Source organism: Euleptes europaea, chromosome 5, assembly GCF_029931775.1.
Source record: "Euleptes europaea isolate rEulEur1 chromosome 5, rEulEur1.hap1, whole genome shotgun sequence".
Classification (NCBI taxonomy): Eukaryota; Metazoa; Chordata; class Lepidosauria; order Squamata; family Sphaerodactylidae; genus Euleptes; species Euleptes europaea.
Genome location: NC_079316.1, coordinates 70841126 through 70866960, shown reverse-complemented (window position 1 = coordinate 70866960; position 25835 = coordinate 70841126). Strand labels below are relative to the sequence as shown.

At 42.6% G+C, this 25835-nt stretch overlaps 2 protein-coding genes across 2 annotated transcripts in view; one reads left to right on the top strand and one right to left on the bottom strand.

Moving 5' to 3' along the window:
* ABRAXAS2 (abraxas 2, BRISC complex subunit) overlaps positions 1-10820 on the bottom strand; it is a 28591-nt gene extending 17771 nt beyond the window's left edge. Inside the window, exons 1-3 of the mRNA XM_056849675.1 lie at positions 10721-10820; positions 4882-4972; positions 8-44 (exon numbers count right to left, since the gene is read on the bottom strand). Of these exons, the coding sequence (XP_056705653.1) occupies positions 8-44; positions 4882-4972; positions 10721-10792 (200 nt within the window). The 5' untranslated portion in view covers positions 10793-10820. The remainder of the gene's footprint in view (positions 1-7; positions 45-4881; positions 4973-10720) is intronic.
* A 1579-nt stretch (positions 10821-12399) lies between these two features.
* EEF1AKMT2 (EEF1A lysine methyltransferase 2) lies at positions 12400-25596 on the top strand. The gene is made up of 6 exons (XM_056850054.1): positions 12400-12452; positions 17286-17351; positions 18118-18232; positions 19345-19452; positions 23270-23486; positions 25479-25596. Exons 1-6 carry the CDS (start codon positions 12400-12402, stop codon positions 25574-25576), a joined length of 657 nt encoding a protein of 218 aa, XP_056706032.1. The 3' UTR covers positions 25577-25596.
* Positions 25597-25835: the final 239 nt, after the last annotated feature.

Here is a 25835-nt window from a genome sequence, read left to right as displayed (position 1 = left end):
AACTTACCTAAAGAGTTTTGAACAAGGCTCGTGATTATGGATTTCTGTAGTAAGAAAATAGATTTTAGTTGCTGAAGTCCAATGAAGAAATTGCAGAGGAGCTATATTTTCTCCAAGTGCTAAACACTGGGTAAATAACTATCTCTGTCTTCCAGAACAAATGCTGCCCTCATATTTATGTAAGTCCTCAGTACCAGCATTTCCCCAAAACCAAGAGTATAATATCTTCAGATGTGACTCCCCCTCCCCAATATAAGTTCTGGGTTGGATCCTGTGTACTATTTGGTTGAGGACAGGGTGGGCACTTGCAATGGGATGGGAGGAACTGTCAGAAATCCCATACAAGCAGAAAGTGGCTTAGGATCCAACCCTAGATATTTTCCTAGAACAAATCTGGTAATTCAAATACTATTCTCTGGATACAAATATCTCCCGAAAGACTGATGATACCATGAAACATTTTTTAAAGTTGGGCATTATATAGCTTACACGATTTTCCATAAAAGGGATTGCTTATCATTAGAATTAAACAAGCGGTGGACTTGTTTTATGAAAGGTGACATTATTGTAATAGAAATATTTACTAGTTCTAACAATAATAAACTGAAATTTGGGTCACATGCATGTCCATCACATCAAATCAGTAAGCAAGACACTAGGCTCCTCTTCACTAGAGAATATATTCCGACTTAAGTAAGCGATCTTATGGGAAAAAAATCTGGGGTTTTTGGTCACGGTTGACAATAAGAAGGTATTTTTCACTAGGAATTAATTTTTTTAGTTGAGATCCTTCCCAACCACCCCAAGCCCCAAATCAGTTATTTCCAGCACATTAAGAATTGTCAAACTGGGACAAGGAGATCAGTCCCTCAGACCATGTCAGACATGGAGGGGAGCAGATAAGCACAATGTTTGCCTTCCTTATTACTAATATACTTAGAAGTTATGGCCTTCTGGAATAGTGGTTGTCATGCTACTGCCTGCTGAAAATGAAGAAGGGAGTCACCAGTTCAAAGAACATCCAAAGAACTGTGGATGACATGCCATGGATGTCCACTCATCCATTTTAACACAATTTAACTCTTCTATGGAGGCTGCTGGGGCACCTCAGTTTCACTGCTTCTGTCCAGAGCATTGTAAATTGCATATAAGACTGGTGATTACAATACCTTGTCTATCATGTGAGAACAGAAACTAGTAAGAACTTTAGCTTTGTGTTTTATTTGACTTGAATAGGCATTCAGGTGACCTCATAATCTGATTTTTTAAATTTGAATTATGTGTATTTTGGTCCACACAATTTATAAATCAATAAAACACACAATTTAGAGGGATAGCCAAAACACTAATTACACCTTGAAGTTGTCATGCTTGCCTAATGTTGTATTCACACTGGCACCCACTCAATGTTATTAATTTTAGGTAACAATGAATCTTTAGAAATGGTGCTGCACTGCATGTGTTCAGTGGCTGGACATATAAAATGAACTGAAGCAGAAAGTGTGAAGGTACAAAAACAAGGTTTTGCTAGGGCAACTCCATCAGGACTTCTTCAGTACTGAGCTACTGCAGAAAGATTAAATGAGAAGGGTGCACAATTTGATAGACTTTGAAATACCGAATCACTCTCATTGAGGGCTCTCATTCAGTTATTTTTGATATAAACCTAAAACCTGGTGTGTATCTTAAAAAAATAATAAAACCACAGACTGGGCTGCCCAGAGACATAAAGAGAAGGGTCATCAAGGAAAGAGAACAAATGCTCAGATGCTGGACTAAGAAAATATAACAGCTTAGACATATAAATGAAAACTAGAGTTAAAATCAATATGAAATAGGAAACAAGTTTTTGAAAAAGTGAGTGACAAGAAGCTAAGTAAACATTAGAAATAAAAGAATCCCATGCTACTCAATTTTCACCTTCCTGGGAAGCCTAAAGCTACTGGCCCCACCTATGACACTCATTTCTATATGGCACAAAATAAGGGAAGATAAATCAGCCTTCATAGACAAGCTTAAGAGAACAGAGTGATACAATACACTGGCTGCAATTCATCACTATGCACATTAACAGTGCCAGCCCCCAGTGATTTTACTGAATGTCCAAAGCAGTAGTCCATGTTCCCTTTAGAGAATGAATCATTTTTTAAACTGCCCAAACACAGGGTGATCGTCTGCAGTTCAGCTGCAGAACCATCGAAGTGGAAAATACCATACCAAGATGCACATGGATGCACATGACCTACCTTCCCTAATTTTTATATAGAAACCAATCCACAAACATGCACCTGGGACTAGTTTACACATCTCAAGGGGAAATCAAGAAGCACAGCGTTGGACTAGTGAGAATACAGGGAACTAACTCCAACTTCAAGAACTCATTGGAATCAAACTGACTTAACCTCTCTATTCTTCAAAGAATTCATCACCCCATAAGAACTTACAGGAAATGTAAGCAAGCAATACAAGTTGTGCTATAAGTGTGCTCTTCACTATCAAAGATGCTAGTAATTCACTAGTTCTCATACAACCCAAATAAATAGACATTTTTCAGCTCTTTAACATGTTTTAAAGATACTACCGAGGACCAATGTAGGAAAGAACCAATTAATTGTAAGATTGATACCCAAATAAAAATGAGAAACCTTTACAACACTTAATGAAAAAATACCTACTTAGCACAGTTTCAAAGATTTATACATTGTTTCTTCATTTGTAATCACATATGCGTTTTATTTAAAGACATAAGACCAGCAGAGCTGGATCAGCCTGACGGTCTATCTGGTCCAGCACTGTGTTTCACAGTGACCAACTAGATGCAGCTCAGAAAGTGTACAAGCAGGATACAGAGGTGAAAACCTCCTCCTGCTGTTGCCTCTCTGCACCTGTATTCACAGAGTTAGTGCCTCTGAACTTGGAGGTGCCACCAGTCACTGTGGCTAATAGTTACTGGTGAAACATATTCACTATGAATTTGTCCAATCCTCCTTGAAAACCAAAAATTCTGTATCATACCCTTCCCCTAAGTTTCCTTTTTGTTAAATTCAGAAGTCCTCATGTCACATATTGCCCTTCCAAGAGCCATAACAGATGCCTCTTACATCTGGCATCGGCACCTTCTTGGAAAGGTGATATGTGACACCAACTCCTTAGGCCTTTCCTCATATAAAGTGCTCTAATCATTTTGATAGCCCTCTTCTGTACCTCTTCCAGACCCACAATATCCTTTTTGATGCACACGGTATTCCAGATGTGACTTCATGATAAATCTATACAAGGACATTAATGATAGTTCATTTTGTTTTCCATCCATTTTGTTTTCCATCCCTGTCCAAATAATTCCGAGCGCAAAACTGTTAATGTTTGGTTTAGGATCCCAAGGTCATTCCTAGTGAGTCACTGCCAGTTAAGACCCCATCAGTGTACAAATGTAGGATTTCTGACTATGTGCATCACTTTACAGTTTCTCGCATTGACTTGCATTTGACAAACACCTATTCACACTGTCTGAAGTGGTCCCTTTTGGAGCTCTGCACTATTCAATTTGGTTTTCACCATTTTTAGTATGGTTCCATCTGAAATCTAGGCGATTTTGCTATTAACCATGGATTCCAGATAATTTATTAACAAACTAAACAGCACCAGTTTTCCCTGTGGAACCCATGGCTTAAAAACTCCATTGAGAGAACTGGCTGTTTACCTGCCTTACCATCATCTTACATTTGTTTTGCCAGAACCTGTGCTCATTCTTGTTTGTGCAAGCCTTTCACTTTTTAAAAGGAAACTTCCTTGCCTTTCCTTGTTAACTATGCTGGCAGCCTCTTAGACGTGGTAGTACCTTTCCTTTTCAGAATTATACATACAGTTTCAGCTTCCTTTTAACTAAATCATAAGCGTTGGCAAGTTCTCTTACCAAATCAAACACAATCATTTTGGACTTTTATTTATTTCATTATTTTTGTGGCCCGCCCTACCCCAGCAAACTTTCCAGGTATATAAACAATGCTGACCTTAACAGTGCTTATCACTGTTCCTCAATCAGTACTCCACCGCTTACATTTCAAGAACAAGTCCAGGGCTGCCTCCTCTTTACTTAGCTCAACCACCAACTGCTCCAAAACACACTTAAACTTGGACTATACATGCAACAGAATGAAGTGGTAAAGAGATGGCAGGATGCTGAGGAGCTAGAATAGACAGTAACACTTCAGATAGCAGGTGCAAGATCATAGTTTTCTAAATTCTACCAAATGAATCATTCCCTGTAAGGGCAAAGAAGCAGCACCACATGAAAAGGACTAGGCTCTCTCCCTGATGGGTTCATCTTTTTATTTGACAGACCTTTTACATGGGGGAGGATTAAAAATGCAACATCCTTCACCTACAGTTTGACATGGTACTTGCCCTTTCGCTGCCTGAGAATTTCTACTTCATCCCACTGTTTCTCTTCCTCAGATATACACTCCTGAAATGCTGATCCTGTCTCATATCCTGAATTCACATTTAACAGTCGACGCAAGGGGAACTTAAACCACCCATTATTACACAGCTTCCTCCTCTGATTTCTTTCCCCAACAAGACCATCTCTTCAGAGTTTGGTTAGATAAGCAACAGTATATCCAAATATTAAGATAACTTCCGGTCCTGGAATTTCTGCCCACAGCAATTCTAAGAGAGCTTGTGAACAGATAATTTGAGACAGGTAGCCTGGTTAATGGATTGGTGGGTATATGCTTCTATGCATTTGTGGAAGCGCTGACTCAAAAGCTCATGCTGAGATACATTGTGTTAGTCTTTAAGGTGCCACTGGACTCATGCAAAGAGAACGGCAACTTTAAATTAGGCAAGACCTACAGAACTTGTGGACACAGAACTACTTACCAATTACTTGCAGAAATTCAGTGTTGCTGATTTGTGAATCACTAATGCTAAAGGTCTCTTCTTGTCTTACTTCTCCAAGCAGAAATCCTTCCTATAAAAAGGAAACTTTTTAGAGTGACAAAACGACAACTCTGTGACCTTTGCCTACAAATTACTGACCAAAAAACACACCCAACACAAATATGTCTTTTTCCCTGTGTTAAGGCCACCTTACTTATGGCATGGAAGGCCTTCCTCCTAATAGTTAATGTTTGTATCTGGAAAAATGCAAACATTAACTGATAGGAGACAATCTTTCATGCCATATGTAAAGTGACCTTAAAAAATAAAGGTAGTCCCCTGTGCAAGCACCAGGTCATTCCTGACCCATGGGGTGAAGTCACATCCCGACATTTACTAGGCAGACTATGCTTACGGAGTGGTTTGCCATTGCCTTCCCCAGTCATCTACACTTCCCCCCCCCCAGCAAGCCAGGTACTCAATTTACCGACCTCGGAAGGATGGAAGGCTGAGTCAACCTTGAGCCAGCTACCTGAGCCCGACTTCCGTCGGGATCGAACTCAGGTCGTGAGCAGAGCATTTGCAGCTTACCACTCTGTGCCACGGGGCTCTTTAAAAGTGACCTTAACATAGGAAAATACACATTTGTTTCGGATTTGTTTTTAGATTAGTAATTTGCAGGCATAGGACATGTATACTCAAGTGCGTCACTCCCAGGGATCCCCAGTATTTAAGCTGGGTATGTTATTTAAAAGTACTTCCCCATGAATCAGGGACTTGGTGAACAGTCTTGAAAGTGACCACAACAATTCCTTCTCTGAGAGGCTACCTAAACATGATATGCAAAAGCATATAAAACAGCTATGACCTTAATATAAAACAAATACTGTTTCAGGAGGTGGGATTTTAGCGAAGGTAAGGGGGGGGGGAAGAAAAGGGATACTGTGAGAAATATCAGTATGTTTGATAGACTCTGCTTAATTCAAATACTTCAGGGTCATGGTTTTCTGTATGAGCACTCTACTCCCAACTCCCACAGCAGGGATCTTGTTTGTGCCCCTACCACAATAAGGGCATTTTATTCTTAAAAGTTTCATACAAAAACATAGTGCACCTTTGAGGACTTGCAGGACTACCAAGAATCAGAAGTACCCCAGAAAGAGCTGTGAAAAACAGAGATAGAGGACAAAGGCATTCTGATAGCAGTTTCAAAGCTCCTTTACTCTCTGTTGAATGTCTCAAGGACAGGTAAGGAAACTGAAAGGCAGATTCTTAATATAGCCACCACAAACAAGAGCATGCTGCTCTGTTCTGAAAGAATAATGTGTTAATGGCATAACAAAGAACTATGAAGTGATACCAAAGAATATACAAAAGTCATAATCCAGCAGCCATAACTCCTACTTTCTGCTTTGGAACAGTTGGCACTTCCAGAAGTTTATTTTCCAAAGCAAACAGGATTCATTCATGTTTCCCTGGATCAATAATCGAAGTTGTCTAATGTGAACACAGAGGCTCTCCCAAGCACTAAATAACTTCAGATTATAGTTCTAAAAATTAATGATGGAGAAGAAAATACTTTTTTCACTGTTTAAGTTAGAATGTTTGCCTATTTAAAGAGTGTACGTTAAGAAATAGAGGAGAGTCCAAATCGCAGTTTATATTCAATCCCCATATACCTAAGACTGTTGAGAGGGTTAATTAACCCCAATAAACGGCAGGTTTGAGGAATAATATTTTTCAAAGTTTACATTCCACTTTACCAACCCTCAAAGTGGCCTCAAGGAAACTCACATGAAAAACTAAATTCAAATACAATTAGCAGCAATCTAAAATACCATTCAAATGCAAATCAACGTTGTTTTCAAAGAAAGCAAATAACAGCTATAAAAGACACAGCATTTCTATGAAGTATTATGAAATTAGAGTTAAGCACTGCTTAACCAGAAGGGCTTAGTTTTTATACAGAAACACATGATTAAGTGCCTATTCTAACATAATGATTGCCTCTGCAGGTGTGTTCTGGAACAAATCTCCCTTGAGGAATACATAAAACAGAGAACTCCACATGGAAGTCTTGAGAAGTATTTAAAAGATTTCTGTAGATAAACATGTTTTACTGGAATAAGCCCTTTAAAAACACAATTTCAAATGAACAACTATGTAAATATGCTCTTATAAGAAAAGCTTTAGAAGGCCAATAAGCCTCCCAGCCCACAAAAAAAGATGGGGTCCTGACCACTGCAAGTGACAGTACATAATGGCTGTTACTGCACTAGGTATTCCCAGCAATGTATTAAGAGTTTGAAACTGTTATAAAAAATACTGTTCGCACTTTGTTTGGCCCCTTTAGCTGTGAAGATGTCTTCCAACCATTTTTTAGCTGTGGCATCCAAAAACCCTTTTAAAGCGATGTTTTTTATAACATTTCCAAACTCTTGATACATCACTGGGAATACCTAGTGCGGTAACAGCCGTAGACAGCAAAATAATACAGGCAGATGAATCATGCATAGGTTCAAATAGTTTACAATTTAGTGTCAATTCACTTCTCACAAGATTTCAGTAATCCAAAGGCATAATTCAAACACAATATTTAATTTGGGCCTCTGGTTTCCGGGATGGCTTATTTCTCAATTTAACCCAACAGATATCCCTACTACAGCACTACATAGATGTGATGCTTACTGTATTTTCAGATCTTGGAAAATGTGTAAGTTTTTTTAACCAGCCCTGAAGCCACATGTAGAATGATGCGCCTCCCACAGCAAAGCGTTTTAATACCTTCTAAGAACACACTCCCATCAATGAACTCCCCTTCTGAGCGGTTCTGAAAGCAGGACCTAAAATTAGAACTGTGAGGGACCACGGGGAAAAAAGGAAAATTTGGGGAGATAACTTTTTTTTCCTGAGGTCCACTTTTTATTCTTCTGATTGGAAAAATTGGGTGAACACTGAAAAGAAACTCCTATGAGGTATTTTCTCTTTTAGAATGAGTAAAACACTTAAGGCAAGGTTTTTCACACAAAACATATGGCATGAAAAAGTTTGAGGTCTTTTGAGAAATTCTGAGGAGCACTGAAAAAACTTCCTGTGAAATTCTTTTTTCCTCAGTGAGAAAAATCTCGTCTAGCAAAGCATTTCACTCATTCCAAATAAACAACATTTTCAATATTTTTTAGATTTACATGTAATAATTAGGGCAACAATTAATTAGGGCAACAATTAATACACTATGTTTGATGATACATTATTAAATAATTTAGTGTTTTCACAAAGTTACTATCCAAGCATGTTGATAGCCCCGCCTACCATGACTCTATGAGAGTTTGGCTAAATAATATAGTCTTGTTTACTACAAAATTTGTTTAGCTAAAGGACAGGTGCCTATAGAAAGTAATGTGAAGGACCATGTGGGGGGGGGGGGAGTAGATTGTGCTACCGTGTTTCCATGGTCTCAATCACCTGCAACCTTTTCTGACCTGGAACCCATCTTTACCTCAATCTGTAACTTGAAACCCAGTTTATTTCATGTGTGCATTATGGGTGTGTCCCTCAGTCTCTTCCCTATGCTCTGAACATAACTGTTTAACAGTTGCTGTTGTTTTAACCCTGGGAGTAAAGATCTGGAGCATGTGGAGAGTAAATATCTGGAGCATGTGGAGAGTAAATATCTGGAGCAGAGAATCTTTAGCACCTGCAGCAAGCTACAACCTCCAAGACTTCTGGAGAGAAGCCATGACAAAATAGTATGGATGCTCTCTCCCGCTTACTACTACTTCGCCTTTAAAAACAAAAGGAAACAAAATAGCAAATGTAATGTGAAGGTGTAATCTAGTCGTGGGTCCCTTCTTACTAGGCAACTGCAGAAATTACTCAGTAATGCCAGTTATTTTTTAAAAAGCGATTTAACCAAAGTAAATTGTGAGTTTATGAAGACATTAATATTATGTTTTACACAAAAGCTAGCGCAGGGTAGCCCGATCTCAGAAGCTAAGCAGGGTCAGCCCTGGTTAGTACTTGGATGAGAGACCCTCAAGTCCGCCTAGGGTTGCTACACAGAGGCAAATCACCTCTGAATGTCTCTTGCCTGAGACCTGATGGCAAAGGGTGAGGGGAAAGGAAAACTATGAGTTTAGGAAGACATTCAGGTTATGTTTTAGACATCAGCAAACTATTTTTGTAACTGATAATGAAAGACTACTCTTTAATTTGTAGATCTGGAATAGGTTTACATGCATCTGTCATTTTCAAAGCCCATCCCACATAAATTTCATTTGACCTGTGCTCAACTGCCCATCCTACCCCTTGACCTACAAATAAACTAGATCTTGTTTCATACAGTCTTGTCTCAACATGAACAACAGTCTCGCTACACTTTCAAAGTGTTACGTGCCATCATTTGGAAATCACTGCTTTACTTAACAGCCTCTACATCACATTTAATTAGGCAATCAGACAAGCGTCTTCAAACCCACAGGACTTATGTGGATCTCAGCTATGTTTTACCTTATTTCCTGTTCTTTCTAGCTTAAGGCCTCAGCTCAGACAGCTGGACAGTTCAATGGAAACACATTCAATATCACAATTACTAAGGAGTGGGACACATTGAACTCTGTGGTTCTTCCTTCTCAGTAAACATGCATAGGGTGAAAGAGTACAGTGGAAGAACTGCAATCAGCACCAATGCTACCTCCCCAATGACAAAACCCATGGGTGGACTGGACTCCAGAAGTTCAATTTGGCATTGGAGGAAAGAAGACAACTGAGTGTTTGGTGCTTGGCTAACCATAAACTTTTCACTCACATGCAGACACTCCTTGCACATACAGCAATTATGACACTCCAACAAATTCAATGATCTAATTCAGTGGTTAAACCAAGAAACGGAACCTTTCAATAGCAATATGACATCTTTTCTCTAAGTAACTAATGAAGGGTACATCTGCTTGAAGATTAGTTTCATGGAGAACACATGACTTGAGGAGCTGGCCACTTCCTCATAAGCACAGCTCCTAGATTCAAGACAACACCTATCCATGTCAAACCTAGCTGTGTGTGTGTGAAGTGCCTTTAAGTCGCAGCCGACTTATGGCGACCCATTTGTTGGGGTTTTCATGGCAAGAGGTGGTTTGCCAGTGCCTTCCTCTGCACAGCAACCCTGGTATTCCTTGGTGGTCTCCCATCCAAATACTAACCAGGGCTGACCCTGCTTAGCTTCTGAGATCTGACGAGATCAGGCTAGCCTGGGCCATCCAGGTCAGGGCTCAAACCTAGCTAAAGAGTTTTAAACACACACACAAAATAAACGTCGATTAGCTCGGGATTTTCCTACTTTTCCCTAAGGATCTCCAAGGACAGCTCCTCTGCAAGTAGCACTACAAACTCTTATCAATTCTGTAGCTCCTCATAACCAAGGCAAGCCAGTAATGACACCTCAGGCTTGACATCGGATTGGATTGTTGCAATGCATGGCTTCTAACCACAATATTCCTGTATCTTCTTATCCCACCATTTCCTCTATTTCCTCCTTTGCGGCTTTATTGCCAGGCCAAGTTGCGCTTCCCCCGTTCCTAAATTCCCGTAAAGGAAGTTTCCTCCTGCCGTTTTTGTTCCCCGCATAACCCATTCACCTAGACGATTATCCGGGGCTCTTCTCCTCTGTGCCCCGTGGCGCTTCCTACGGCTCCCTTCCCTTCCTCCGCTCACACCCATTTCCTCTTGTCCCCATCTTCTTCGCCCACGACCGGGAATGGGGGGGGGTAAACACTCGCCTCTCAACCCACCCCCGGCGTCCCACCCTTCTAGGGCCAGGCGGCGGGGAGGCGCGAGGACTTACGTGGTCGGCGCTGCTGTTCGCGCTGTAGTAACAGACGGAACTGAATGTGTAGCCCGAAATGGAAGCCGCCATGATGGAGCCCCACCACCACCTCCGACGACGATCCCACAAACCCCCGCGCCGGCGCCTTCCGCGGCTCTCCTCCGCCCGGTTTCCGGCGCCGCCACAAAGCTTTCTGGGACACGTAGTTCTTCTCAGCCCATGGCGTTTGCACTGTGGAGAAGGGGAGCGGAGAGTTTCCGTGCGATTCCAAACGTTTCGGTTTTTGTTTTTTTTAAGTTTTTATTATTTTTAAACTAATTCACATTCAATTGTATCATTCCATTCACAGAGTGTATAATATAAACAATTTCTATCTTATCACTAAAAAGATATATATAATTAACTTCCTCTCTCCCTAGGGGCCCAGTGGCGCAGAGTGTTAAGCTGCAGTACTGCAGTCAAGAGCTCTGCTCACTTCCTCAGTTCGATCCCGACGGAATTCAGTTTCAGGTAGCAGACTCAAGCCCCGTAAACAAAGGGTGAAAACGCACGGTCGCTTTATCCTCCTTCAATCCCTGTTTTAGCCAGAATCGAACGCACATTAGGCGAAACGCATGCGTTCGATCCAGGCTGAATCCTGGCTGAAACAGGGATTAAAGGAGGATAAGGCGACCGTGCGTTTTTGCCCAAAGTCTGCCTTGGAAACGTCGGGATGTGACGTCACCCCATGGGTCAGGAATGACCCGGTGCTTGCACAGGGGACCTTGACCTCCTCTATCCATTTAATATCCTTATTTCTCTCTTTGTATTTAAAGTCTAATTCATTATAATAACCCACATTTATCATTATCTTAAAGTCTAATCTTTAACTTTGGTTTCTTAATTGCTTCAAACAATTTGAATTAGATCAAAACATATCTCTATTTCCCAAGTTAAGTTCATTGACGCTGTATGTTGTCCATGCCTCCCATTCTCCCACAAATTCAGTATTTCCCTTTTTGGTTTATTAATGCACTAAGTCCAAACGTGTTAACGTGACCGAAGAGGAGGCTTTATGCTACTAGCTCCTTGCATTACACTTGCAGGTGCTTCTGGGGACCGAAGAGAGGCTTTATGCTACTAGCTCCTTGCATTACACTTGCAGGTGCTTATGGGGACCGAAGAGAGACTTTATGCTACTAGCTCCTTGCATTACACTTGCTAGGACTTGCAGGTACTTATGGGGACCAAAGAGAGGCTTTATGCTACTAGCTCCTTGCATTACACTTGCAGGTGCTTCTGGGGACCGAAGAGAGGCTTTATGCTACTAGCTCCTTGCATTACACTTGCTAGGACTTGCAGGTTCTAATGGGGACCGAAGAGAGGTTTTATGCTACTAGCTCCTTGCATTACACTTGCAGCTTCTAGTGGGGACAAATCTTCCAGTTACAGCTAGTGGGGAAGGAAATCTCCTATGAGCTCCCAGTTCTCCCCTGACACAGCCCTTAAAGGAGAGGCGACCGATTTTCCATCCCCCCCCCCCCGTTCTATACAGTTGGAAGCAAGGGGCTGTTTTTGGAACCTGTGACAATGACTCGTAGGGAAAGGTCCTCCGGAAGCCTAGACGGGCTGGAAACGAGGCTCCGCAGGCGTGGCACCTCTCTGGGCTGTAGTTACTCTATGATCTCCGGAGGCTTCCTGGTCTTTTCCAGCAGGCCATGGGCGGCAGGGAGGATGGTTTCCAACCGTCGGCGCTGGGCACCCAAGAGCAGTGAGTGCGCGCGCAATGCCCGGGCCGCAGCCTCCCAGAGAAGCGTCCTGTGTTAGTCATAGAAAAGGGGCAAGAGTCCAGTAGCACCTTAAAGACGAACACAGATATTTTCTGGCAGGGTCTCTGAAGCAGTGAGCTGTGGCTCACGAAAGCTCATAACCCTGCCAGAAAATATCTTTTGTTAGTCTTTAAGGACCACAAAGGTGACTAATTAAAATACACATAATAAATTAGTGCTAAAAACCAAGTGTAATGATAACACATTACCAGTATAGAAGAATCTCCTGAATTCAGGTTTTTGGATGAACAACTGACAAAAATATTTTCTGGTAGGGTGTGAGCTTTCGTGAGCCGCAGCTCACTTCTTCAGATACTGTGGCTCACGGAAGCTCCTACCCTACCAGAAAATATTTTTGTTAGTCTTTAAGGTGCTGCTGGACTCTTGCCCTTTTCTACTACTGCAGACAGATTAACACGGCGACCCACTGTGAATTATCTTCCTGGAAGGCACCACATTTAGCCCTACAGAATGGAAATCTATCAACCTTGTGACTTAAAAGACAGATGGATTCACATTCTAGCTGTTATCTGAAGAAGTGAGCTGTGGCTCACGAAAGCTCATAACCCTGCCAGAAAATATCTTTGTTAGTCTTGAAGGTGCTCCTGGACACTTGCCCTTTTCTACTACTGCAGACAGACTAACACGGCGACCCACTGTGAATTGTGTTAGCGGACGCACAGTATTGTCCTAAACAATACCCCTTTCTAAACCCATTGATACCCATGGATTTAGCAGGGCGTGACCCGAAGAGCCACGTTTTAGCACAGGCTCACGGGGGGTGCTTAGATGAGAGACAACCGAGGAAAACTATGGTTGCTGTGTGGAGGAAGGCAACGACACGCCGCCTCTGCTTGTCTCTCGCCTGAAACGCCTTGTGGACGGGGTGGCTAGACGTCAGTTTATTCATTGCATTTGTTGCAGCTGTGACTTGATAGCAAGTTCTTTAGCCTTGACCTGAATGGGCCAGGGTAGCCCGCTGTCATCAGATCATTGAGGCTAAGGAGGGTCGGCTCTGGTTAGTATTTGGATGTGTGAAGTGCCTTCAAGTCGCTTATGGCGACCCTTTTTGGGGTTTTCATGGCAAGAGACTAACAGAGGTGGTTTGCCAGTGCCTTCCTCTGCACAGCAACCCTGGTATTCCTTGGTGGTCTCCCATCCAAATACTAACCAGGGCTGACCCTGCTTAGCTTCTGAGATCTGACGAGATCAGGCTAGCCTGGGCCATCCAGGTCAGGGCAGTATTTGGATGGGAGACCATAAATCAAGTCCAAAGTTGCTACACAGAGGCAGTCAAACCACCTCTGAAGGTCTCTTGCCTTAAAAACCCTACAGAGTCACCATAGGTTGTAGGGTTGACAGGTCTGTCTTTGTCACTGGTCAGAGGTTTTTGGGGCGGAGCCTGAGGTGGGCAGGGATTGGGGAGGGGAGGGACTTCAGTGCCATAGAGTCCAATTGCCAACGCGGCCATTTTCTCCAGGTGAACTGATCTCTTGGCTGGAGATCAGTTGTAATTGCAGGAGATCTCTAGCTACTACCTGGAGGTTGGCAACTCTAATAAGGCAGCTGCAACTTAACAGTACTTCCCACCACCTTTTAGGAGCGTACTGATAGTTTAGGAGCGTACTGGTGGTTTTATTGAGCAGGCATCGTGGAATCTTAGTTCTCAGGTTAATTTGAGAGCTCACTAAAGGTGCCTTGATTTGCAGTTTGCCAGCCATTGGAATCATTTAATTGAATGAAGATAGCTTGGATTTAAGAAAATGGATGTAGTTGCATTTAGTGGGACATGGAAAGAACATATAGCAAATAATAAAAACAGTTAACTTTAAAAACTCAGAGTTGTGATGTAAGCTATTGTGGAGTTACATAGCCTACTTCATCACGTTCATGAAGTGAATAGCTCAAGGAGGCTTATATTAGTCTTCTAAGTGTGGCAAGGGTATTTGTTTATGTTGCAGCATAACAGGTGCCTCACTGGAATATTATGACCAAAGACTAGTTTCTTGTTAGAAGCAGCAAAACAACAACAACAACAACAACCTATCTCCAGTTTTTTCTCTTTCTTGATATCTGGCATATAAAATATTTTTTGCTGTATAAAAAATTTGAATGTAATCAGTACTGTAAACGATCCACATTAAAAAGGCACTTTGAATTCAGTTGTATGTGATTCTGTTTGCAGCCAAAGACAACTGTAGTGGCTGCATTATGAGAAGCAAAATATCTGGTGGCTTTGGATATAATGGGGAAAATGTTTCTCATTTAATTTGGTGCACAGAGGAGAGAGCCATTGTGTATGTGTGATATGCATTGCAGTTACCAACATCAGCCCTAGCAGTTAACTCTGGGCAGGTTTGCAGTGCTCTATAGCTGTGCTTAACCCTGTATTCATCCCTGAAATCAATGAAGTAATGTAGGGAATCTCTGGACATGAAGCAAATGCTTCTCCTTTAAAAAAAAACGAGTAATAGTTTGCACATTTGGGCTTAGGGGGAGAGAGGCTTTTGGTAAAATCCTGACACTTCCAGGTAGGCTTGAATCTTGGCACTTCTCTTTTTGGACCTAACGGTGGCTGCCCTTTCCCATGAAAATCCCCCATCCGAGGAGGAGAAGAGTTGGTTTTTATATGCCAACTTTCTCTACCGCTTAAGGAAGAATCAAACTGGCTTACAATCACCTTCCTTTCCCCTCCCCACAACAGACACCCCGTGAGGTAGGTGGGGCTGAGAGAGCTCAAAGAGAGCTGTGACTAGCCCAAGGTCACCCAGCTGGCTTCGTGCGTAGGAATGGGGAAACAAATCCAGTTCACCAGATTAGTGCCCACTGCTCATGTGGAGGAGTGGGGAATCAATCCTGATTCTCCAGATCAGAGTCCGCCACTCCTAACCACTGCTCTTAACCACTACACCATGCTGGCTCTCGAAAGGCAGAGCTTTTTCATTTACGTTAGTTAATTCACAGGCCGTCTGTACATTTTAAATTGCGTAACATTGAAGGTTGAAAATATTGTCGAAGGCTTTCACGGTCAGAGTTCATTGGTTCTTGTAGGTTATCCGGGCTGTGTAACTGTGGTCTTGGTATTTTCTTTCCTGACATTTCGCCAGCAGCTGTGGCAGGCATCTTCAGAGGAGTAACACTGAAGGACAGTGTCAGTGTCAAGTGTGTAGGAAGAATAATATATAGTCAGAAAGGGGTTGGGTTGAGCTGAATCATTGTCCTGCAAAAAGTATCAAAGGTAATGTGCTAATCATTGTCCTGTAAGTATCAACCCCTGACTATATATTACTCTTCCTACACACTTGACACTGAGAGACACTGTCCTTCAGTGTTACTTCTCTGAAGATGCCTGCCACAGCTGCTGGCGAAACGTCAGGAAAGAAAATACCAAGACCACAGTTACACAGCCCGGATAACCTACAACAGGGGTGGGGAACCTTTTTCCTGCCAAGGGCCATTCGCACATTTATAACATCTTTCGGGGGCCATACCAGGTGTAGATCTCCCGTGGGGGGGGAGAGGCTAGGGTTGCCAGGTCTCCAGCCACCACCTGGAGGTTGGCAACCCCAGGGGAGGCCACCCAGAGAAGGCCTGCAGGGCGCCCCCACTCCCCCCTCCCAGGTGAAGGGCAGCCAGCGGTGGGCCCCAGAAAACGAGGCGCCAGGGGAGCGCAGCCCACAGCCAATTGGCAAGGGAGGAAGGGAGGAAAACAGAGGAAGAGGAAGAGGGAGGGAGGGAGAAAGAAATGGAGAGAGGGGGAGAAAGAAAGAAAAGGACGGAGGGAAAGAAAAAAAGGATGGAGGGAGACAAAGAAAGAGACAGAAAAAGAGGGAGGAAGAGAGGGAGAGAAAGGAGAAAGAGTGACAAAAAGAGGAAGAGAGAAAAGCCTTCCCCCCCCCACACACACACCCGCGCATGCCGGCCTGCGCGACCGGGCCCCAGCCACCCCACTTCCCCCACCCACACACACACACACACGGAGCACCAAGCAACCGGGCCCCAGTCTCCGTGCACTCCCCCCCGAGTCCATAAAAGCCCCCCCCCAAGCCCAATCGGCTCCCGCATGCATGCTCTGCCGCCGGGAGATGCCGGCCTCTCCCCCCCCCCCCCGCTGCTCAACAGTCGACAGGCAGCGAGAGGGGCTTACAATGTGCCGCAGCGTTCCTGCACACCACAGATGTAGGGGGCAGCCTTGGGGGAAGAGTCCCTCCCCTCTCGCCGACCAACAACCAACAGTCGGTGAGAGGTGGTCCAAAGGGCGCTACAAGGGCGCTGTAAGCCGTGGCCCCAGGAACACCCTCGGGGAAGGCTGCCCTGCGCCCCGCCTCCGCGGCAGGGTTCCCGGAGCTCCCTAGGGCCACAAAATATGTCCTCGGGGGCTGCATACGGCCCCCGGGCCTGAGGTTCCCCACCCCTGACCTACAAGAACCATTGAAGGTTGAGTTTAAAAGAATCCGGCCAGGTAACGAGCAACACCCAGTTGAGGATGGATTGTAAGCAGTGGTTCAAACCTTGAAGGTCTGTATCCAGTCTTTACAGTTAACAGATGCATGTATGGGCTGAACAGGCTCCATGTCTAGGAGCACCTTGGGGAAAAGGGTACTTATCTTTTTCTACAGTATTGCTAATTGAACTGCTGCTAATTGGGTGCATCACCCTTCACCAGTACAGTTGTCCTTTTTCACTGATTCTCACTTTAGAAGCATGTGGATGAAGGAGAACAGTACCTCTGTGCCCATAACTTTGTTAATCTGTGCTTCCCCCCGTCTCTGTAGTTGGGATGCAGTATATGAATGTGAACTGCAGCATTTTGAAGACAGTGGCGATGCTGGTGAGATCTGGCAAGTATCAATAATGACATAACACGCTTCAGTAAATGTTTGCACATTGTTCTCTTCTTTCTAAAAGCAAGTGTAGTAAAATAAAATTGTATGTCTGCTATTTTGCTTAGAGAACCAGTAATGGGATACAGAGGTTTTTGTGGTGAACGCCAGCTCTTGTCTGGGCTAAACCTGTTGCAGATTAAAAATACCTAATTATTCTCTGACATCTGGTTTTTTAATGTGGGAAATGAATGCTGGCTACAGGCTGCTCAGTCAAGGCCAAGTGTTCCTAGTCCTGACATTGGTCAAAAATTAAGTAAGGGGCTTTGGCTCGGTGGTAGAGTATCTGGTTAGTATGCAAGAGCTCCCAGATTCAATCCCTGGCATCTCCAGTTAAAAGGATCTAGTAATCGGTGATGTGAAAGACCTTTATCCCGAGACCCTGGAGAGCCATTGCCAGTCTGAGTAGACAATACTGACCCTGATGGACCAAGGGTCTGGTTCAGTATAAGGCATCTTTGTGTTACATGTTTCAAACTGTACAGCTGTCTTGTGTTTCTATACAAAATGGTACATCTCTCCAAATTTCCATCTTTCCCCATGTTAATCCAGCAGATTTCAGAGCCCTCCATTCATTTAACTAAACAAATTAGTAATGAACTCTCTGAGGGATGGTTGCCTGAATTCTGACATTAAGTATGTCAAGTGAGATTAACTAAGTCTGCTTATCTTACTTCTGAGTGTACTGTTGATGTTAGTTACCTGAATCTCTGTTTCTGATTAGGTTTGGTGAAGAAAGCATAAGTCGTTTAATTGGATGGCTAGAAAAACAAAAGATACCCTTGGACAGCTGTGTACTTGATATTGGAACAGGCAATGGTGTTTTACTGGTTGAACTGGTTAGTACTTGTGAAAGCAGCGTTTTGTTTAGATGCAGAATTGAAGCTAGAAACAGAGCACGCAAGTGCAAATTCATTGATAGCACTAGTTTAATGAAAATGCAAAACTACCCTTAATACTGTAACAGTCCATTACCACGTAGGTGGCTTGACTAACAAAGATGCGTTTGGAATCTCTATTGTGAGTAGGAGCAAATTAGCCTTATAGTTTTGTGCAAAAAAATTCTGGCCTAGAAGAACTCCTTTTCAAAAGAAGTTTAACAGTGTCATCCTAAGTGGAATTCTAGCCTATTAAACCCTTTATTTTCTGTTTCCTGATTTCCTTCCAGTACAGTTCTACAGTCTTTTTTTGTAATTTATCTATGGCGTACTACTGGCAATAGTTGTGCTCAGCATGGCACTTGAGTTACTTTTAAACGATGCTGTCCAGCATAAAAAATGGAATGGGTATCTATGGGTCCTGGAACAAAAGTAAACCTTAGGAAAGCTTTTATGGGGCAGTGTAGTTCTGAAACATAGTGCCCCTTTCAGTCTGCAAATAAAAGAGCAGCTTTTATTTTAATTGACGCTTACATTCACAACACACAGCACTGAATCATTTTAACTTGGCCATGACTATTTTGCTGCAGTTCTTGCAAAAGACATGCTACAAAATATTGTCGAAGGCTTTCACGGTCAGAGTTCATTGGTTCTTGTAGGTTATCCGGGCTGTGTAACCGTGGTCTTGGTATTTTCTTTCCTGACGTTTCGCCAGCAGCTGTGGCAGGCATCTTCAGAGGAGTAACACTGAGGAGTGTTCAGAGGAGTGTTACTCCTCTGAAGATGCCTGCCACAGCTGCTGGTGAAACGTCAGGAAAGATAATACCAAGACCACGGTTACACAGCCCGGATAACCTACAAAAAGACATGCTACAGTTCCAAAGCTCTGTTGCGCATGTACAGGAGCTTTGCTTTGATCTTGTCTACGAATTCGTATGGTTTGCTGACACCCTGATGTGTTAATCTTACATAGGTTTTCTCTGAACTAAGTGCTGTGGAAGCTGAGCAGTGAGTCAGCCAAGTAAATGCATTTAGGATTTAACGGCTCCTTTCCCCCCACTCCCATTTTGTAGGCCAAGTCCGGTTACACTAATCTTGTAGGAATTGACTACTCTCCTTCTGCAATTCGACTTTCAAAAAAGATAATGGAAAAAGAAGGATTGCCTCAAGTTAAATTGCGGGTAAGTCTTCAAAGGGGAGTGAGAAGTACAAAGCTGCCACTAATCAAGTTTAAAGTATTCTTTCATCCTCTGAGGATTCAGTCTGTCCTTCCTTGTAGGCCTTCAGATGTTGGTTTTTAGGCAGTTTTGTTCTAGAGAACATTTGGCATCTGAAATGTGCTTCTGGAAGGGTTTCGTTTTGTTGCTTTTGTTTGCTGGTCATTTTGATTAGTTTGGCTCTGTTATGATCATTTTCTGATGAACTGTCTATTTGATTGCTTTATGCTGATTTTTATAGCTTGGTTTTTATTGGTTTGTGAGTTCCTTGAAGAATTCTTTTGTTCAGTAAAGCTGAAGCAGAATTCTGTGCTATGCCCTGATCTTTTCTAGAGCAGAAGTGGCAAGTTTATCTGTCCAATCTATCTAATCTGTATGCCTTTTTTTCCTCCAAGGAGCTCAGAGTTCTCCCCTTTGTTTATTAGAATGAGACAAACCCTCTAACCATGATTCTGTCCTAATTAGATACCTGCTCATTTTGCTTTTGGAGTTGGAAGTCAGCTAACCGAATTAGAGATGTCTATGAGGCAGACTTCTTGTAAGTGGGGGAGGGTATCAAAAAAATCCAGAACTGGAGTTCATGACCATCCAGCATAGTTTGGCTCTCTCCAGATGACCTGCTCACTGTTTGTGATGGCTGGTCAGGTGAGCATCCTTTCCTCAGTGGCTCAACTGCTTCCCCAATAATCTTTGCTCTGCTGCTGAGGCTGTTCTTTGTGGGATGCTTTATAGGGTGGAGGAGGAATAGCATGGCTCCGTCTAAAGATGCTTGGTGATAGTAATGCCCTCGTATAAATCTACATCCATGTTTGGAATACCATGTGCAAGTCTGGTTGCCCTTTGTCAAGACCGATATTGTAGAATGGGAAAAGGTGCAGAAGAACGCAACCAGAATGATCAAAGGGTTGAAGCACCTTCCCTGGAAAGAATGGCTCAAGAGTTTATCACTTTCAATTTAGAAAAAGACAACTAATGGTGAATGTGATTGTGCATAATTTTATAAACCCCATCTGGAGAAAGGGGAGAGCAAGGGCTTTTCCTTCCTATCCTAAAATGCTAGAACTTGGAGGAGATGCCCAATAAAATTGATGGACAGTAGATTAAGGACGGACAAAAATGCATAATTGATTTTGTGGAACACATTGGCACAGGATCTGGGGTTAGTTACTAGCTTAGAATGCTTTGAAAGGGGATGACAGAATTTCGTAGAGAAGAGCTTCCTCAATGGCTACTAGCCATCCTGGCTCTTTGGGACCTCCATGTTTGGAGGCAGTATGCTTACGAATGCCAGTTGCTGGGGTCAGCAGCAGGCTGAAGCTTTGGCCTCTGTACCCCTGCTGCAGCTCTTTCTGTGCATCTGGTTGGCCTCTGAGGGAAACAGGATGCTGAGCTACATGGTGGATGAGTAGTCTAATTTAGAAGGACACTTTTGCAGTATTCTTGAAGCCCTTTATCGTTTCCTCTCATCCTAGTATAAACTCTGATTCATCCTTTCATCATTAAGGAAATCAAAAGAAAATGTCCGTTCAGTGGTTCTGATCTCATTCTCACTAACTATAATAGTACACCAAACACAAATCTTAAGAGATTAACTCGTTCCTCAACAAGGAAACTTGGTATGCAACCCATTTTGTGGTTGGTGTGTTCGTGTGAATAATACAAGGGAAGCATGTGGAGTGATATTGTCTTATTGTAGGCATAAAATGTATGCTGTGATATCACTAAAGGTCTGTAAAAGTGTCACTTGATTAAAGAGAATGAATTCAATAATTGTTAGTTGATCTGTATGATTTTGCATAAAAGTATATGTCTGAAAACAAACTTTCCTTATCGAGGCCCACAGATGTCACTGCAGGTACCATCTCCTTGTGGGGCAGAAGACAGAATGTATCTTATGTTGCTACCTGCCACCTACAATGTTTTTAAGTATTATACGAAAAATAGATTAAAAAAAGAAAAGAAATTGCTGCCCAATTACCGAAGAACACCTTGTTCAGCAACTAGGGCTTAGATCTTATGCCTTCGCTCCTTGTGCGCTTCTCTTTGGCCATTGCAGATGCAGTCATCTGCTGTGAAATGTGCTTTCTCTGGTGCAAGACGAATGTCCTTAAACGACCAAGAAGTGCCTAGTATGACAGGATTGCCACTGCAGTGGGCAAAGAAGCACAGATGGAACAAACGTATATAATGCAAACCTGCAAGTGCACCCCTGAGCAGAGTTATATCTTTCTAATCCCATTGTCTCTGGGGGATTTAGAATGGTGATGGATGACACTGTAAAATATATTTAATAATCTAACCAATTTATAGTGTGAATCCTTTGTCATTATTGAAGTCTCAGCCCATTAAATAAGACTGGAGTTACTCTGCATAGGATTGCACTGTTCAGTAACTAACACAGCCCTAGCAAAATATTATATAACTGAGAACAAAAATAGGCTTCCTAGAGATCTTGATATATGAAACATCCTGTAGGCTTATTTCTGCACAAGCTGGAGATGATCTCTAGGGCCTTTTATGCAGGGACGTTTCCCTGTGGTCATCCCCACTGACTGCTTTGGGGCTTTGGAACCAGTGTGGTTAAGAGCAGTGGTTTGGAGTGGTGGAGTCTGATCTGGAGAACCGGGTTTGATTCCCCACTCCTCCACATGAGCGGCGGAGGCTAATCTGGTGAACTGGATTTGTTTCCCCACTCCTACACACAAAGCCAGCTGGGTGACCTTGGGCTAGTCACAGCTCTCTCAGCCCCACCTACCTCACAGGCTGTCTGTTGTGGGGAGGGAAAGGGAAAGTGATTGTAAGCCGGTTTGATTCTTCCTTAAGTGGTAGAGAAAGTCAGCCTATAAAAAGCAACTCTTCTTCCTCCTCTTCCTCTTCCTCCTCTTCCCTTTGATTATGCATGCATTTCCCACCCGTCAGAGGTCGCCAGTGTTGCCTCGCTCTCCCCTTGCGTTTTGCCCCCATTTTTCAGATTCTGGCTAAAACAGCTTCTGGAAAACACAGGCAAAACGCACAGGGAGGTGACCTTTGTTGGGTGGATAAGGCATGCATAATCAAAAGGAAACCCCGAAACAGTTGGTAGGGGTGACCGCAGGGAAATGTCCCTGCTTAAAAGGCCCACTTTTCTAGCCCACTTTCCAAATGATATACAACAAAAGAATCATTTTAAAGTATACAACACACTGATAAAGCATACATGTAAAATATCATGGAATGCCTGCTTATATACTACCTTACTCGTTTCTCTCTCTCACTGTGGTCCTAGTAGGCGCTATTGTGTAATGGTGAGAGGGTTGGGCTTCAACTGGGAAGATCTAAGTTCAAATCCGCACTCAGCCATGCATTCCGCTTGGTGACTTTGGGCCAATCTTTGTGCTATGGCCTAACCTAGCTCACAGTGTTGTTGTGAGGATAAAACAAGGGGAAAACCATGAATGCTGCCTTGAGTGCTCTTGGAGGACAGATAGGATGAAAATGTAATAGACAGTAATTAGGGTTTCTTTGGCTTTAGAAGTTCCTGGAGATTTGGGGGCGGTGCCAAGGGAGGGTGGCGTTTAGGGACGGAAAGGAGCTCAGCAGGGATGTGACACAATAGATTCTGCTCTCTGAAGCTGCCATTTCCTCCAGGGGAACTGATCTCAGTAACTGGAGGTAGCTATAATTCCAAGATAAATCCAGGCCCCAGCTGGAGTTTGGTAACCTTAAGAGTAATGCATAGCTATGGTGAACCTGAAGGAAAAGGTTTATTCTTACATATAACCTCTCAAATTCCTTGGTATAGGTAGAAGATATTTTAAATCCCTCAAATGAATTATCGGGATTTCATGTTTGCATTGACAAAGGAACTTTTGATGCCATCAGCCTGAATCCAAACCATGCAGCCGAGAAACGAAGACAGTACGTGAAATCGCTGCATAGGATACTGAGACCAGGAGGCCTCTTTCTCATAACTTCTTGTAACTGGACCAGAGAGGAACTACTTGATGAGTTTGAAAAAGGTACATCTTTGACTTGCAATTACATATCTAATTTCAACCTATTAGTGTACTTTTTAATGCCTTCCTTCTGTCAGACATGAACTAGATGTCGCAATAGCAACGGGTGACTCCTTGTGTTTGCACCATGCCTCTGCTTGAGCTTTAGATATTGAAGGTCTTGTGAGAGATTTTTGGGTCTGGTCTTTGCCAGCATTCAAGTAGGTTCACTGTTTACTGAGGATGTCGTCATACAGCAAGGGTAATAACTGCCAAGTTATTCTAGTGATAAGGCATGATATTCTCAGTTCTGTGTGAATTTCCGTGTTGGCACCTTAAAAAAGAACGGGTTACTATGGTGTAAGCTTTTGTGAGCTGCAACACACTTGGTCCGATGAGTGGGATGGTCTATCCAGTTGGCAGAGAAATTTCTACTCACTGTTACAAGCAGCAGAAGAGCAACGGTGGGGGGAGGAATTCTTACAAGGAAAGGCCAGAAGGTCCAGTTTCCCAAGGTTTATGTGAGGTTACAATGCGCAGTAGAGATGGGGAAAAAAGACCCCATGAAAAGAATAAACCATTCACTCAGAGTCCATGTGGACATTCCTACCTGTGAATGAACTGGGAAAGTAGGATGAATCTGATTAGTATAAGAAGTATAAGATTAGTATAAGTGCCTAGTGAGTCCAAATGAGCATCAAATTTGTACACGAATTTCAACTTGGCATATAAAGATTTATTTTTATTTTATGATGCTTATTGCCTGCCTTCTTTCCGGGGGGACTCAAAGTGGAGGGTTCAAGATGGAATGTACTGAGGATGGAATATTAGACCCTTATCCTTTCAAAAGCATTTTGATGACCTGAAGTCAAGGCCTTATGTACTTTGTTTTCCAAACTTTAGGTTCCTTAACCAGTCATGTCAAAAGATACGTAAGTTAAAATGTTCCTGGCTTGATTGTGAATTGAGTTATCAGCCCATGGAAAAATCCACGCATTAGATGTTTACCTTTTTTCTGACCAGGCTGTATTTTTTGTGTGCTACATGCACTTCTCGGCTTTTTTCTCTTCATGATATAGTACCAGCAATTCAATTTTTGAGTTATGAACCAAAGATAGGATGTGCACGTGCAGGAATTCTTAACTCCATGTGTGCATGCAGAGCTTTGTCACAACTATGTCTACAGTGCCGAAGAGACAAGTTTTTTCTTTTCTTTTTTTAACTTGAGTTGCTTTCTAGCAGTAGGGTCTGCTGTGACTGTACAAAGAAGCAAAACTGACTGCACATGTGCAGTTCTCTGCCATGTCCAAATGCTTCTTCTCTGGGTCCTTTCACATATGAATGAGCTTGAACCTCAAGGGTATGAAGTGTAGAACACTTGTGGCCATAAACAAATGGGCTGTTGAGAGTGGGGGTTTCTGGCACAGGATCGGTTTCAGTTGTTTGGAAAGCCTTAATCTTTATGGTTATCAAGAAAATCCTATAGTTTCTCATTGAGTGCGCAAAAATCAAGTACATTCTGGGTGCTTTTCTTGCTAACATGAGGTAGACTGTTATACTTTGCCATGCTTTTCTGTGTTCTGCCTATCACATGCATACCAGGCTCTTTCTGCATCACGTCTCTCCTTTCTTTCTACTAGCTAAATGGACCCACACACAATGGACACAAAAAAGTAGTGCAAAGTTGGCTACCAAAGTTACGACAACGAGCCAAGTGAAGTTGAGTTACTGAATCTAGATTTTGTTTCCAGAAGGGTTTCCTTCAAGAGAAGAATTCAAGGTTCCTGATAGCAATTCTAATGATTGCTTAGAAATCAGAAATATTGGCATGACATGATCTTGCTTTTAAATATACTTGGTATAAATCTGAACTTGTTGGTGTGATTCAACAATATAAAATTGCCAATCTTAGAAAAACCGTTAGAGTTTGTTGACTTAAATATGCTCCATTTACATTAGCTTTATCCAATAAGAGTATAACTTTTCTAACAAAAGCATGTTGCTTATTTTTGGCAGGATTTATTCTTCTGGAGGAGCTGCCTACATCTGTGTTCTGCTTTGGAGGAAAAACTGGGAACAATGTAACTGTGTTGGTTTTCCAACAGAAAATATAAACATTTCTGCCCTGGGATTTACAGGCTGAAAGCACTCTAGTCCCTGAATTTAATTGGCAAAGAAGATATAAATATAGAAAAATAATATGAACATACTGATTTGAGCACACCACACAATATGGTGGCTAGTCTAAATCAAGTCAATCCCAAATGATATCTAACTTATGGAAAGTTTCACATTTCTTTAGTTTGATTTGTTCGTTACAGACTTAAGTGCGGGTAAGCTGTAGGAGGAATATACAGAAGGAAGAACTGTTTG